Genomic DNA, 15,636 nt, shown 5'->3' on the forward strand with positions numbered 1-15,636 from the left:
TTTTTGAGAGTATGTTGTTGATCGTTAGATGCAGTACAGAGTACAGAGACATAAGTAGACACTTCCAGACTCATTTTTGGAATGACTGTACATAATAAATAATATATTGGGCTATGGATATAATTCAGAATTAGGAAGTTGTGTTTAACCAGTTTCAAGTGTTGCTTTCTTGTAAATTAACCAAACGTATTACATCACTTTCAAACATAACAAATTTCAAATGTAACAAATAAAGCCATCCCTTTCCATCTCACAGGGCCACGGGTCGGAAACAAACCCACAGCGGCTACGTTGACTCTACCAGGTGAGCTACCTTGGTGCCCACACACATTTATATGTCATATTAAAAAATGTGATATCATATGCATTTTTACAGCAAAATGTTACCTTCTATTTCATTGGGTAGTGTACAAGTAGGCTACCCCAAAATGTTCCTTAAGTAAAATATTTCCTCATTATACATTTCACCACTGTTAATTACATGTATTAATTAAATGTTGTTTTATGATTTTAAGCTCGTCAAGCCTCTGTTTATTTTGAATCCCATAACAGTCCATGGTTCTCTATTAGTTAACGGTGTCTGCCTATCATCAAAGTGCTCCTTATCAATTGGCTACTTATTTACAGAAACAAGATTCAAATTCAAAATGCTCTTAAAGCCCTTATCTTTCAACAGTTTTACGGTAGGTGACACCCTGAAACCAGGTGATTGGAGATTTGAAACGCCACTCATAATATATTTAGCTGTCATTGGTCAGAATCCAAAAAAAAGACTTTTGCAACCCCATCCCCATTGCAGCACTGGTACCGAGTTAGCTACCCGCGGAAGTTAGTCGTGTGTGGGAAAAGGACGGGATGTTTGAAATAGCATTAAACACGACGACATTTTACTGTGCCTTTTTGACGATTTGATCATCTGTTGCAGAAACAGGGGAACGATAAGTAAGTTTGGAAGGAATTACATTTCGCTCACTTACATACAAGAAAAAAAGGGGCAATCCGAAATGAGCTAGCTAGCTAGTTAGCATTGGTATTTAGCCATCAACACTTTAATGTCAGCATAATTTTACTATAGTCTCCTGCATCATGCCGTTTTGGTAATTACAATATAAAGCTTTACATATTGTTATCGTCTTGGCAAACGCATTAGTTAGCTGCAACAGTGAGGTATACGACGATACACAGCCCGGTGTTTCGGTTTAACTGGTTTTTAAGTTAACTGGTGATAGAGGCAGATGTGGTGTAGGTGTGCCATGAGAAACTCCGCAGAAATGATTACGTAGGTAGCTGCAGTGATGCCTGTTTGAAATACTGCAAACGTCAATAAATCGTCAAAATGTTCATGCTGTCATTATTTGTGTCATAATTGTGTTTAAAGTGTTGGTAATGACGTTTATTTAAACCTTCTGAAGTGTTTGCTGACTCTGCAGATGGAACACAAATAAAGACCGCTGAAATAAGCAGAACAGCGCTCAGTGCGCTCCGATTAACTTGTGTCACAACAAGTACTAGCATCGGTCATAGGCTCATATCGATTCATTTACACTTACAAATACCTAATATTTAACATGGGCAACACAACAGCTGTGTTGTAGAAAATAAAACCAAAGTTTCCACACGTCAACATGGTGCACAAATTCAAACTCAATATGCAATGTAAGATCTAGGTCGTGTTAAAGGAAATACATTGACTCAATGCTAAACGTCATTACCATTACTTTAAACACAATTATGACACAAATAATGACAGCATGAACATTTTGTCGATTTATTGACGTTTGCAGTATTTCAAACAGGCATCACTGCAGCTACCTACGTTGTGGTCTTCGTTCTTGCAACGGCATCACAAGTTAATTTAATAACAGTAGGCCTACTACAACATGGATTACGTGTTTGATATCTGTTACATTTCAATACAGCCTGTAAGTAAAACATAAGCTACATATGAGGTTTACACCCAGCTGAATGCAGATGTGGCAACATGTGCATCCGCTCAGATTACGTTGTGATACATAGGCATTATAGGCTAGATGTAATTATATTTATGTAGGCTACGATGGGTTATGTTAAGTTGCAACCTTACAATCACGTTCCTTAATGTGCAGAATGCCTACTCATTCATCCAGATACAAATGATACCTCTCGCTTATTGAAACGCATATTGCATATAGCACAGTGGGTCGGAGAGAAACGTATTTTTTATTGCTCTGGGTGTCTGGCACATATTGTAGAATTGACTTGAAGTGCCGGAGTTCGAGCAAGTGTTGGTTGTAGAAAGTCAATCTTATGAATGTCTGAATAGTTGCAACATTATAGTTAGGAAACAATGCAATTTCAGATATGTACAATCCAATTGTTAATAGTTATTTTAAGTTTAGATATCCATAATTACAAAAACATTCCAGATAGTGTAATTTAAAATATCCAAAACTTCACTATGCCTTAAATATTACATACATCATGCTATGAATGATATCTGAAGTTGAGTTGAGTCAGTAGGCCTATATGAAAAAATCCCATTTCGAAACATAGAAGTGATAGGGTCAAATAAATAACAGATAACATGAAACGTCCCCCGCTAACATACATCGACACATTTATCATTCCAACAGTATGCCTATATAATACACCAGTTTGCTTACATTTCAGAAACAGTGCTTTAACGGTGAAGTGTTATAGTCACAAGTCGATCGGGGTGTACCGTGACGTGCAGTAAGAGACACAGTCGCCAGACAACGGATGATAGTTCGTAACGACAACGGCAAGTGTTTGCATAAATGTCTGTCGGGGCAGGAATTAATGCTCAGCAACTCGTTTTTATCGTAAAGTTTCACAAGACACTGACAAATAAATGTGAAATAGAAGGAAAGCGATAATAATGTTTATTTCCTGGTTAGTCGGGAATGGGTCCTGAGAGACCACGCCTACACCACATCTGCCTCTATCACCAGTTAACTCAAAAACCAGTTAAACCGAAACACCGGTTGCTAACGTGTGCTGTAGGTAGACGCTGGAGTTGTTGACATTGCCTGTCGCTTTGTTACACTGTAGTATAACTTCCGTCGTATTGTAACGGAGGTTAATGTGTCTTGTCACCGGTCCTGTGCCCAGTCTGTTGGAGCAAAATGTTGGAGTGTGGCATGCTGGAGCGGGACAAACGGGCTCTTCGGAGAGGCTCCAATATTCTCATCAAACAGCTAGTGGTGGATGAGCTGCTCATACAGTCCTTACAGGCAGACGACATCCTAACCGAAAGCATGGCAGAGAGCATCATGGTATGTTAACACTGATATATGGATATCTTTTAATTTAGGAACCGCATGTAATAAGTCTGAACAGTCGTTCACCTGTAACTTATGTAAGCTACCTACACTTTGGATGTTAGATACACCTGTTAAAACTGCTTTCATAAGTTCGTTTTAAATTAAACTAAATCACTATTTGGCCGACCTGCTTGCCATGCATGTCCACACTAAGGACTCAAACTTTGTTGAGGGGTCATAAGTAGATTTTAAGGGATGACTAGCCAAGTAGGTTGGGATCCACTAAGTTAGAGGGGAATTTCAGTTTAGTCTGGCATGGATAAAGTTACAAAAACATCAAAATAAAAGCTTGACAAAGCCATCAGTTTTCTAACAATTTTAATGTAAATGCATGGGTTTATTCCTGGCTGACTTTAACTGGTTACCATCTGAAATGCCCCCTTTAACCAGTGTCTGGTTGAAATCATTCTATTTTATTGTTAGAAAGATTGTGGTGACGCCTAACTGTAGTGCGTCAACCTTGGGCAAGGGCTGGAAAAAAATGTCTTTATATTAGGGATGTAGATAATGGTGAAGCAATGTACTATAATATGTCATCTTTGCCAGTAATAATTAGATTTTCTGGTCTGATCTCCTCTTCTCCAGGCTGAGCAAACGTCTCAGAAACGAAGCTGGCGCTTACTACTACTCTTGCCAAAACGGGGACCCCGAGCCTTTAGCAGCTTCTGCTCAGCTCTGCGTGAAACTGAGCAGCAGCACCTGTATGACCTGCTGACACAATCCCCAGAAAAAGATGGCAAAGATATGCCTGTAGAGGTTATTGTGCACTTTATCAAACACTCAACAAAAAGCTACAGTATACACTAGAGCTGCACGATATTAGGAAAATATTCAAGTTTTCAGTTCTGCTGCTTTTTGTATACTGCTAACATACAACAAATTGCTTGTTGAATTAAGAAAACTGAAGGGAAATATTTCTAACATTCTTTATTGAACAAATTGAACCTTGAAATTAACACAAAAGGCACTATTTATATTTAAAAAGGGATAGTTTCATTTGAAAGTGCAGTTTCCTACTGGTGCTCTCTTTCAACTAACTAAAAAAAATCCCTGAGTGTATCTCACAATGTGTGGCAGTCCTTCGCAATGTGTTTATCGCGCCAGTTGAAATTGCAAGGAGGATACAAATAACTATTTATTGTGCAGCCCTAGTATACACAGCAGATTCCTAGCAGGGACTTACTTAGTGCAGTTTTTTAGATTGTTTTCTGCTCACAGATTATTCAGCCTGAGGAAGAGCCCGAGGGAAATACAGGCCGACTTGTAATGCCGACCGCAGAAAAGAAGAGAGAGGTGAGCAGGGTACTTATAGTCCTTCAACCAGGATTACTACAGTTATTGTCACTGTTGACATTTCTACAAGACTTAGATGGAACAAACACTAATCTCTGGAAAACTCTGTGCCGTTGAATATGTATTTTAATGAGGTTTCATAATTGTAAGTCAATTAACGTGCTCACAGATCGAAGAAAGTTAGACATCTCTGATAACAGTATGCTCCAGTTGAAATGGTCTCCCACAGACATCCTCAGTAGACAGAGAAGAAGAGAGTGAGGTGAGCAGCACCTCGTCATGTCCAGTCCAAACCTCAGATAGCTGCCTGCGGTCAGAGTCACCATTCAGAGGATTAATCCCAGTCAGGGAGGAAGACAGGATGACAGAGAGACAGCGGACAAAGAAAAGAGGAAGAGATAAGCAGACAGATGTAAGAATCACAAACCCCATCCACCTTATGTTAGACAACCAGATGGCCTGCTGAGGTAGTCAGACAGTAGGCGGGACATTTTCAGCGAGTTAGGTTAGGAGTGCCGTTGTCATTTTTCCAAAACAAGCAACACTTGCTGCCACAGCAAAGAACAATATCCTTCATTATCGTCTTCTTTTGTATGTGTTAAGCAGCTGATGTTTTGTCATCAATCATTTGTGCATGATTTTGAATTTTAGAGGTGTGTGGACTCTTCTCTTCCATTTCCCACCCAAGAAGAAATTGCTGCCAAGAGAGGAAGGACACATGGTAAGTGGTAGTGCAGCGTGGCCTGAATTCAGGTTAAAATAGGTTTCTCTGTCTCTGTTGTCAATATTTTTTGTTTCTGTGGATACAATGGGTGGTGTGTGGAGAAGAAGGCTTATCTGTTGTCTAGTTTAGTTTAAATAGACAGGTAATCAAATTTACCTCAACAAAAATATTTTTCATCCAGCAGCTTTAAAGAGAGTCCAGTGTGTGTGTGTGAACTGTTTATTATATAATCTTCTCACTGGGAGAAGGGCAGGAGTGTGGTTGCTCTCGAGTTCAGCTACTGTCTGTACCTACAGGCGCCACGCCCCAAGAGTGACTCATTCACAGCATTGTAGTACAAAGTTGTTGTTACATGGCTGGCAGGAGAACACCATGATGTGAAAACTTGGCATCAGCAACTTAACTTTGTAACAAGCAGAGTTTAATGTGTAATGTGTTTTGTGTGTGCAGCAGAGGCCATGGAGTTTAGTCTGGATGCAGATAGTCCCATCAACACTCCTGTGCTCCGTGCACTCCCGACTTTTACCTCTCTCGCTGCCATCAGGTAATAAACTTCTCTTTACCAGGTCAGCTCAACAAGTTTGCAGTTACTTACTCTTTTAAGTTTTACCTGTTACTTTTTGAGAAATACTTGCCTTCAGTGTTACTCCAACTCTCTGGATTTGAGTCACAATACAGCACTAAAGGCAGAGATAAATAAAATGTATGGATTATAAATTGGTAATTTCAAAAAGTAATGGAATAATGCAAGGTGTTAATGCCTTTTATAGAAACAAGATTTTTTTGTGCAAATGAGGTTATTTTGGACAAATTGAGCTCTGAAACATGGTCAAGAAATGGTTCTTGACCATGTTTCTTTGTTTTTCTCTCTCACTTCCCGCACCCCAGTCTTACAAAATGAATTCATCCCTCGTGGTCTTGCTTTGGTGATCAGTAACGTGACCTTTGATCCTTGTGCGGCGCCGGACCTCGACCCTAGAAAGGGAGGTGAGGTGGACGACGAGGTCCTCAGGAAGGTCTTCACAGAGCTGGACTACCTAGTTACAGTCCACAGAGACCTCACTGCTCAGGTAACGCACACAATGCAGGCTCAGTATGTTTTTTACAGGATGCTATTTGAAACAAAAACCATTGTATTTAGTTGGCAAAGCAAAAACAGGGAAGTTTTAAAGGGACAGAAACAACATTTTGTCTTGAATCATTTATTGAAAATCCCCCAGCCAGTGTTTGTGGAAAAAATGTTTGAGGTTGAGGTTAGCACATTTTCAGTGTATTATAAAGAAAACACACTTTGCAAATCATGGATGTTGGCTGTGCGAGTGGGGAGAACTTAACTTTAAATAGATTTTTAACTTACACCCAGAATGATCAATGACACCACATGATTGCCTTACCAACCTGTTCAGTATTTAAAAAGCAACAGTCTGTGTTAACCACAATTTTCCTGATTTCTTATGCCTTGTGTAGAACATGAGGTCGTGCATTGAGAACTTTTGCAGTCAACCAGACCACCGGACAGTGGACAGCTGTGTGGTGTGTCTGCTCTCCCACGGAGTGGATGGAGCCATATATGGTACAGATGGACAGCTCCTGCAGGTATTTGTTTGTTATCTTTCTTAGTTTGTACATTATGTCATTTAAGGGTAACGATGCAGCCATTTTTCAGACATGTAACTTTGTCCCTTGTTTAATTTCAGCTGGACTGGGTGTTTAAATCCTTTGACAACGCGCACTGTCCCCTGCTACAGAACAAGCCAAAAGTCTTTTTCATCCAGGCCTGCAGAGGAGGTAAGACTCTCGATCTTATTCTGCATGCACCTCTATCATCATTAATGTGGATTTAGGAAAATCTATGTATAATACGTTTCTAAACCTCTAAAGGCTATTCACAATATTCATGTATGCAATAAATGTAAATGTAGCAGTCCCAAGCTTACGGTATTGCAGTATTTCCACTATGTATTTTGACTCTGCTGCCTCAGATTTGTATGAAATGTCAGGAAGTCGCAATTACTCAACTCTGTAGAGCTGTCCCCTCAAGCGAACGGTCATCCGCCCTCTCTCCCCTTTAAGGGTGAGCAACTGGAACAGTGACGGGACGTCATCACTGGCAAAGTCATGGCAACCAAATAAACAACAGCACAAGTACAGCATTTTCTCCTCAGTCAGAGTGACAAACAAGGACGAAAGCCTCGGCAACTGATTTCACAGGGAAGCTGCGCTCATGAGGGTCCTGTGGAATATGATGGCTACAACAGCTTGGAAAAAAGCGTTAGAGGCTTTGAATTTGATGAATTTACTGTTTATCAGACACCAGATGAGACAAGAAGCTAACTTTGGCGCACCCTGCAACAGACCGTCTGCCTTTCTCCTGCTGCAGGTTGTCTCATTCATGCGACATGCTGTTTTCACTTACTGTTTAAAACTTTTTCTAGGTTAGTGAGAATGCATAGCGGTCAAAACCAACATTTAGCTAATGTTAACTAAATTTAAACTTTCTTGTCTTCCAGAGGAGATGGACTGTGGTGTCGAGCAGATAGATGGGCCAGCGAGGACCTGCTCACCATGCTGTGAACAGCTGGATGCTGGAAGGGAAGGACAGGGTGATGCCCACTGTAGACAGAGAGGGGACATTGGGAGGCCCAGGATTAAACTGCCCCAGCGGTCTGACATGATCTGTGGCTTTGCATCGCTCAAAGGTCAGAGAATTTGTAAGTCTGTCACTTTTGATTTTCTGGAGTGGATTTTTGTATCAAATGTGTTGTTGAAGTAAAAAACAAAAATGAGCGAGGCAGTGTGAGAAGAGGCAAATGTGCAGTTATCCATGCAATGCAAAAGAAGTTGACATTTCAGCCATCAAAAATAAATCTGTGTGGACTCTCTGCCTTTTTTTTCTCTGCAGATTTCATCCTGTACCCAACTATGGTTTTAATGTGCACCTGTTTTCTGCCAGTATTGCATCCAGCATTCATAGGATCTTACTTCAATAAAACCAATATGAAATGATATTAGAGGCTTTAAAGGGGAACTCCACCGATTTTACACATGAAAGTCTGTTAATCGTGCTTGGAAAGTACTACTGAATTTGTGAAATGTTGTATAAAACCTCTTGTAACTAAAAGGGGAGCTGTGCGGAAGTTTGAGAAGTTGCCTAAAGTTCAGCTTGGAGCTGAAAATGACAAGTTTTAAAAATAAAAAGTGAGGTTACCAGATTTCTATAGCCTGCTTGTCATCTCTGCTTGTGACTCATGGCTCAATCGCCAACCACACCGTAGCATCGTGGGTAATGTAGTCAACAGGTTTTGCCAGGAAAGAGTAATGCGTGGAATAAGAAATGAGGTCTAGCTCTGCTGCATAGGTTTGTAGAAGTGCAATGCTAATTTGGTGGACTATCACTTTTTAATAACTAAAGTGCAGGGGTTAAAATTGTTTTGGTGGATTCCTGTCAGCTGTGCCACCCTTCTTTTCTCGACAGCTATCACGGTTTTAGATGTTAAGATGTTTGTTTTTTTTTACTAGTAGATAGTTTCTGTTTCTAGTTGTGTAAATATCTTGGATCTGTCTCCCTGCATCTCATCTGGATGCCTGTATTTGATATCTTGCTCCTCAAGGCACAGCAGCCATGCGGAACACCAAGAGAGGATCCTGGTTTATCCAGGAACTTAACACAGCACTGCGCCTCCAAGCCAGAGACACACACCTTTCAGACATCATGGTGCAGGTGAACACAAGGGACCTATACCCACATATTTGCATTCATAATGTAAAATATTCTTTCTTGTTTGATAAACGTCTTTGCGACATCACTGTAATCTAAAAAAAGCCTCTTTTTTTCCCCCCCTCCCATCTGTCTCCAGGTCAATAGGCGTATTAAGGAGCGGGAGGGTTATGCTCCTGGCACCGCCCACCATCGCTGCAAAGAGATGTCGGAGTTCACCAGCTCATTGTGCAAAGACCTCTACCTTTTCCCCAAGTACCAGCCCCAGTATTGACTAATACACACACACACACAGAGAGCATTCCTTGCATTGAAGCCTCTCAATAAGGGCAAACAATGTTCATTCCACTCCAATTACTGCCACACACTCACACATTCCTTAGTTACAACTTCACTTCCAAACAGGATTGATTCATTCATATTTTCTGTGTAAATACTGCCTCCTCAGACATGCACAAACACACACTTGTGCATACACTCACATCAATCTTGGAAATAAAAAAGGAGCCAGCTTATGTTGCTTGCTTATGTCAGCTTATATAACACATTAGCATACAACTTACTTGTGTGTCTGTGTCAATGCTAGTTAGAGGAGTTTGTGATAATTCTTTTTAGACAAAGACAGAATCGTATTTCATTGTTTTCCTACTGCACAGCTACAGTACTTTGAGGTTCCACTCTCTCTTTTTAAGATGTATTTTGTACACAGATCTATTTTGTGGCTTTATTTTGTATAAAATTGTTTTTATAAGGGTTTTAAGCCCATTGTCTTTAACTGTATGTTAGTATGTGAATTTGTTGTTTGTGACCATTTCTTGTTTTTAGTGTAGTGCCAGGCAGAGGGCAGCACAGCAAAGACAAATGCATTTTATCATCTCCCTTATAATATTTCATAAATAATCCTATTTCCACTTCAAATTGATCTTCAGTGTTAGGATGCAGACAGCTTTTATTTTAGGTATAGTCAATACCTACATAGATGATTAAACATTTATTTTTCTCTGCAACAGGTATTTTTTAAGGACAAAAACCTACAGGGCAGCTTCACAATACCTTGAATTGTTTCAGTCATTTATTTGCTTTCGTTTGTGGATGTTCAGTCAGGAAATGTTGCATTTAAACCTCAAAGTGCGTAAAGAGGGCATCCACTGTAAATTTCACTTCATATCAGCTGTGTTACTGTAGATTGATCCCTGGGTGGTGGGCTGCCTGGGGAATGTGGTGCTACTTCTGGGGTCATACACCTGCAGTGTAAACTCTGACCTTTACGCGACTCCTAATAGTGTTTTCCCCAATGTAGGAGCTGCACATTTAGTTAGTCCCTCTAGTTTTTGTGGTATTTTACTGTATCTGATACAGTACAAATAAAAAATGTATTTTGTGTCTTCCATAAACGATATGCAGTTTTCTGGCCTGTGCCATGTGAGGATGGTCTATCCGATAAATTTATGACCATGGAGTTTTCATTGTATCTTTATGGCACCCCCCACATAGAGAGAACCAGTTCTCAAGGCTGTGGAAGCATTGATCTTTCCCAGAAAAGACCTGGTCAGGCAAAGTGTATTTTGTTACTACAGTGAAGAAAACTGTGTATGTGGTTGAAACAGTATTGATTGTTAGCCATCTGTAAACAAGCTTTTAAGATGTGTGTGAGGTGCCTGGGATTAAAGGTGCGGGTATACCGTAGATGGCCTGGATGGTGGTCACCCTAATTATCCTTTGAGTTTTGTAATTTTTTAAACACAAACATTGAAGTATGAAAGGGTTACTCTCCTGCCATGTGAGACGGTTTGAAGGTTGATATTTGCTGCCAAGCTCTGCAGAGTGGCAGGGTTGGGGGGGCAGGAGGGATTTTATTTCTGTCAACACCAATGACTGCCAAATGTTCTATACAATAAACCAGCATGTGTTTTTTAAAACAAGACAAATTGTTGTGTTTTGTTTTTTACTTTTACAGCTGCATGTGCATACAAGTGTATCTACATTTCCTGTGACTGCGTATTTGTTTAGGATAAGATGAATCCTGCACCTTAGGTGTGAGGCCTCAGCACAAGTGTACTCTCCTGTGCAGGCTCCACTTTATTTGATCCTCCTTGTTGCTGTGTTTTGTGTGTCTGTTGTTCCCCACGTACAGCCTGTCCGCTCTGTTCTCAGGTATAGTATAACTGGCTCCCCACTATTCCTCTGCGCTCAGGTCTCTCCATGCTGTGACTGGGACGTATGTATCTCTCACACTGCCCGCCGCCCAGTGATAATGTTCTTAGTGTATCAGATAGAGGCCCAGCCAGCTGTCCACAGTCATTCTCCCTTGACACACAAATACACACACCGTTGGTCAGAGTAACACATTTCTCGCTGGCCTCTGGTGTAGCTGTGAGATTAGGTTGTTATGTGCTGGCGTGTGGACCACAAAATAAGGAGGGTGTCTTTGTGTGTGTGTGTGTGGCTTTCATAATGGCCTTCTGTTTATCAGCCTGAGGGAAGGAACCAGAGGACAAGTTAGTTCAGATGAACTTGTCTGAGTGGGATGTTGTCTCTTCAGGGTGCTGAGCAGTGGTGGTCTACTCCGACGGCCTGTGGGCTTTTCAGCTTTAAGCGAATGATGTGCAGCACATAAGTGATTAACCCCTTCCTGTACTACCTCTCGATATCGGAACCTGCTGAAGAAGTTAAGCAATATGGAGATCACTTTTCAAGCACTGCAGTGGGTCCTGCAAGCATTTTTCTTTTGTTGAGGGGGGGGGGGGGGGGGGGTGGAGATGAAGAGCGGTTTTACCATGGGAGGACACATTCGTGGTGATTTATTTTTCCTTAAGGAGAACTGCCGTAGCATGTGAGTGTTATGGGGATTGCCTTGCATCATTGGCTGATTAGGTGTGAGCTGTCATAGGGGTGTCATGTGCACCTTCCTGCTCACGTTGCAGGGGCAGCCCTATGTGGGGGGTTGCCCTTACAACCCCCACCCCCGTCCAAACAAGAACAGTCCATCCAACACACACCCTAATGGCTGACTGGCAAGGTGGGGCTTGCGTGTGTGTGTGTGTGTGTGGTGTGTGTGTGTGTGTGTGATTAGGTGTCTGCTGTTCTAATAAAGGAAAGCACTGCATCCTTCACTGCCTCATCAGATGGCTTGGCTCTGCTTGTTCGCCTGTCTGATTTCTGTCCGTGTGGTCTGTCAGGTCTGCAGTGAGTTGGATGGCTCGCAGCCTCTGGATCATCTGGAGAAGAGTGCGTTCAGGAAGGACGTCATCTGTGTTTCTTGACTTTCTCTATGTAACAAGTGTGTTTGAGAACGAGTTTAAAGAGAGTGAGAAACTAGATGTTAGTGTTTATTTAACCTGGGGTAAAGTGTGTGTGTGTGTGTGTGTGTGTGGTGGTGTGTGTGTGTGTGTGTGTGTGTGTGTGTGTGTGTGTGTGTGTGTGTGGTGTGTGTGTGTGTGTGTGGTGTGTATATAATATATATAAGAGCGAGACAGAGAGTGTGTGTGTGTGTGTGTGTGTGTGTGTGTGTGTGTATATGGTGTTGCCCACGGCATTGGAAATGCTGGGGTGTCCAGCAAGGTTATTTTGATCAGTGACGCGTGTCAATGGCTGCAGATGCGTCGCAAAGGAAGGCTCTGAGATACCACAGACCCTGTAGGTCTTTCCTAAATCTTTCTTTACCTACCTGTCTGTCTGCTGTTGTTTAAAATGTCCTTTCCTTTCCACTTATTTCATGCCCCTCCACCTGCTTCTCCCTCATCTTTTAATCTACCCACCAGTCACTTAGTCTTTTCCAAACATCCTTTTGTTCCTCACTCACTTTCTAATTGTTTCCAACCACCTTTCAAAACTTTCCTTCCACAACTACCTCCTAGTCATTGGTGTTCCGTATGCATGCTGCATCCTTTTTTTGTCCACCAGCAGTGAACTCTCTTGTTTTACATGTTTCTCTACTACATTGCAAACACTTCTGCAAATGCCCCTCTCTTGAATCAATATTCATCTCACTGTCTTCCTCTCTTTACTTCTTGAACAAAATTTGAACAAGAGCGTAATGTCAAATTTATTGCACAGCACTCAAACACATCACAGTCTCCGCTGGTTTCACACCACCCACGTACAAAACACTGAGAAAATGGAAAGTTATACCCGCAAAAGTTAAGGATTTTATCATTTATTTTGATTAAATCCCACACATGATCCCTTGCGTTTTTTGTTGTTTAGTTACCCACCTTATATCCTAACGTACATTTCTTTTTACTGACCTTGTTATCTTCTATATGTCTGTATGCCTCCCTTAAGCTGGAGCCTTGTAAAGTCATTGCTGTTGGATTAAATACTTATATACAGGAAACCTGAGCAGACAGGTTAGATGTACGTGTTGAGAGAAAGTCATGTCACAATCTGTTTAAAAGCTCATCCAAATTGATGGTCATTCCTCCTGGAGCATCATGTCTGCCTTTGACTCATTATTTGCTTTCATCCAATCACACCTGCTCAATGGACGTACATTCAATGACTCATGATGTCTATGTTTTTTAAGGTAATTTTCTGCAGAGTGAAAGTGAATTACAAGGCACGAGAATGACAGATACATGAACAACTGAGGTGAGAGCATCTGGGGTTTGTATATATGTGTTAGAGCAGCTTGACAAAGCGAGGAGGAGCAGTGACAGCATCAGTGTTGTTCCTCTTTTCCTTCTCTTCCTCTCCTTTAAGACGATTCATGATTGCCCCATAGCAAATCTCTACGTCCTAGCCCATGTGGAGCCCTTCAGGGGCCCACAGGTCAGATATAATAAGAAATCTCAATTAATTACACTATTTACAGGCTTAAGTCGTAAACTCTCAGGGTGAAAGCTGTAATGCATCCGGAAGTGAGGAGAGAGAGGAAAGTAGAGCCTTGAGGGATTGGATGAGTTCATGTTGTAAAGCTGTTAAAAACGTCATCCTAATATGATTTATTTATGATAAGCAGGGGTGGCATGGTTGAGTAGATTTACAGATTGATGGTTTGCTGACTAAATCTTCACAGATGCACACCAATGCTGCAAGGGTATAATAGTGTTTTTAGTGTTCTCAGTATGTGTGGGGTTGAAAGGGTATGTTACGTATAACCTGGTTCAACTGTACTTATTAGAACCTGTTTCATGCTGAGCTTTGTACGTCATTTACATTACAAAATGTACAATTGTTTGTGTAAATATCAATTCAAGATGAACAATTAATGAGAGAGAGATAGAGAGAAAGAGATTTAAATCCAAACTATCCTTATTAATTAATAATTTATTATTGGAAACAATAATAATAATCTTTATATGTTGAGTTGTTTTTTTGTCTCCTGACCCGCTGTGCACTGACTAAACTAAGATTACATTGATAATCAATTGTAAACCAAGTTAACACTTCTTATTTTTCCTTTTAATTAGTACATGTAACTTCACTCTGGGTACAGACGCGCAGCATTCGCTATGGCCTTTGTGTAGCTTTTAACATTGACTCATTTGTTTGTAAACTTGTGGACAGTATCTCCCATAAATACATGGTTCTTTCCAGGAAACTTCTTGGAAATAATTAGGGAATATGATATCGGGACATTATGGACCCGTAACTACAGTAAAACATTACAATAAACACTTAAAATGTACGTGTGCCCAGGTTTAACCTAGATGTTTTTTGATCTACAAGTTTTTGCTGGGTTGTAAACTTGTGGTTATTACTTACAAGTCACACAGCTGTTGTTGACCCTTGACTTACCAAAGAGGAAGCACCCTCTGTTGACTTGTGCCACACATACAGACACACGTGTTGTGTGTCGTGTGGTGTGTGTGGTGTGTGTGTGTGTGTGTGTGTGGGTGTGTGTGGTGTGTGTGTGTGTGTGGTGTGTGTACGGGTTATTTGTACTTGCTGATATAGCGCTGGTGTGTGTTACAGTTTATTTGATCATGTGGTTAGAAATGAGTGTGAGGAGACAAGTCTTAATCTGTGAGAATGTCAACAGCAGTGAAATAGATCTCATAAGTCTCAATGTTACAGGATACTAAAACGGATAATGTTCACCTGCCAAATGTCTCGCAGATTGGGATGTAGATGATTAAGCCATTCAATTCCACAAGATATCGCAGTCAATGGGATGAGTCTTTCAATACCAGTGGTGGTTATAACAATTAAACTCTTAGTCGTTCCATTACAGTTACATGATGGACCGCCATGTAACATTGCAAAATGGGTCAATAAGGTGCCATTGTTTTTGTGCAAAGGTTAAAGCTTCCATCTGTCTGTACAACAGACCTCTTGGGAGAGATGGGGAGAGACAGCACGAGAGAGGGAGAGGTGGTGGGAGAGTGGTGTCAGTGAACATTGGGTCACATGCTGCTATTTATCTACGAGTAAGGTTTCACCTCAGGGGTGGGTGTGGATGGATGGGGACAAGGGTGGTAAGAGGGAAAGTTTGGGGCAAGAGTGAGGAGAGAAAGGTGAAAGGCTGCACGCAAGAGTTCAATCATAGGTAAGACAAAAAGAAAAGTACAAAAAATCTCTTATTTTTTGGAGAAAGCGGCCCAAAACACAAGTGCATCAAGTCAGCGTGGTCTCAA

General features: G+C 41.1%; 1 protein-coding gene across 1 annotated transcript; it reads left to right on the plus strand.

Annotated features, from left to right (window-relative positions):
• The first annotated feature begins 819 nt into the window (after nt 1-819).
• Nucleotides 820-9,770, plus strand: LOC116674610 (caspase-2-like). Its single transcript, XM_032506995.1, is given in 15 exon segments — nt 820-938; nt 3,112-3,275; nt 3,909-4,079; nt 4,542-4,616; nt 4,846-5,028; nt 5,268-5,337; nt 5,791-5,841; nt 5,844-5,884; nt 6,229-6,244; nt 6,247-6,410; nt 6,808-6,936; nt 7,038-7,128; nt 7,851-8,051; nt 8,952-9,061; nt 9,198-9,770. Coding segments are annotated over 14 exon segments (1,587 nt in total). The 5' UTR covers nt 820-938; nt 3,112-3,125; the 3' UTR covers nt 9,333-9,770.
• The last annotated feature ends 5,866 nt before the right edge of the window (nt 9,771-15,636 follow it).

This window comes from Etheostoma spectabile, unplaced genomic scaffold (assembly GCF_008692095.1).
Source record: "Etheostoma spectabile isolate EspeVRDwgs_2016 unplaced genomic scaffold, UIUC_Espe_1.0 scaffold00000878, whole genome shotgun sequence".
Taxonomy (NCBI): domain Eukaryota; kingdom Metazoa; phylum Chordata; class Actinopteri; order Perciformes; family Percidae; genus Etheostoma; species Etheostoma spectabile.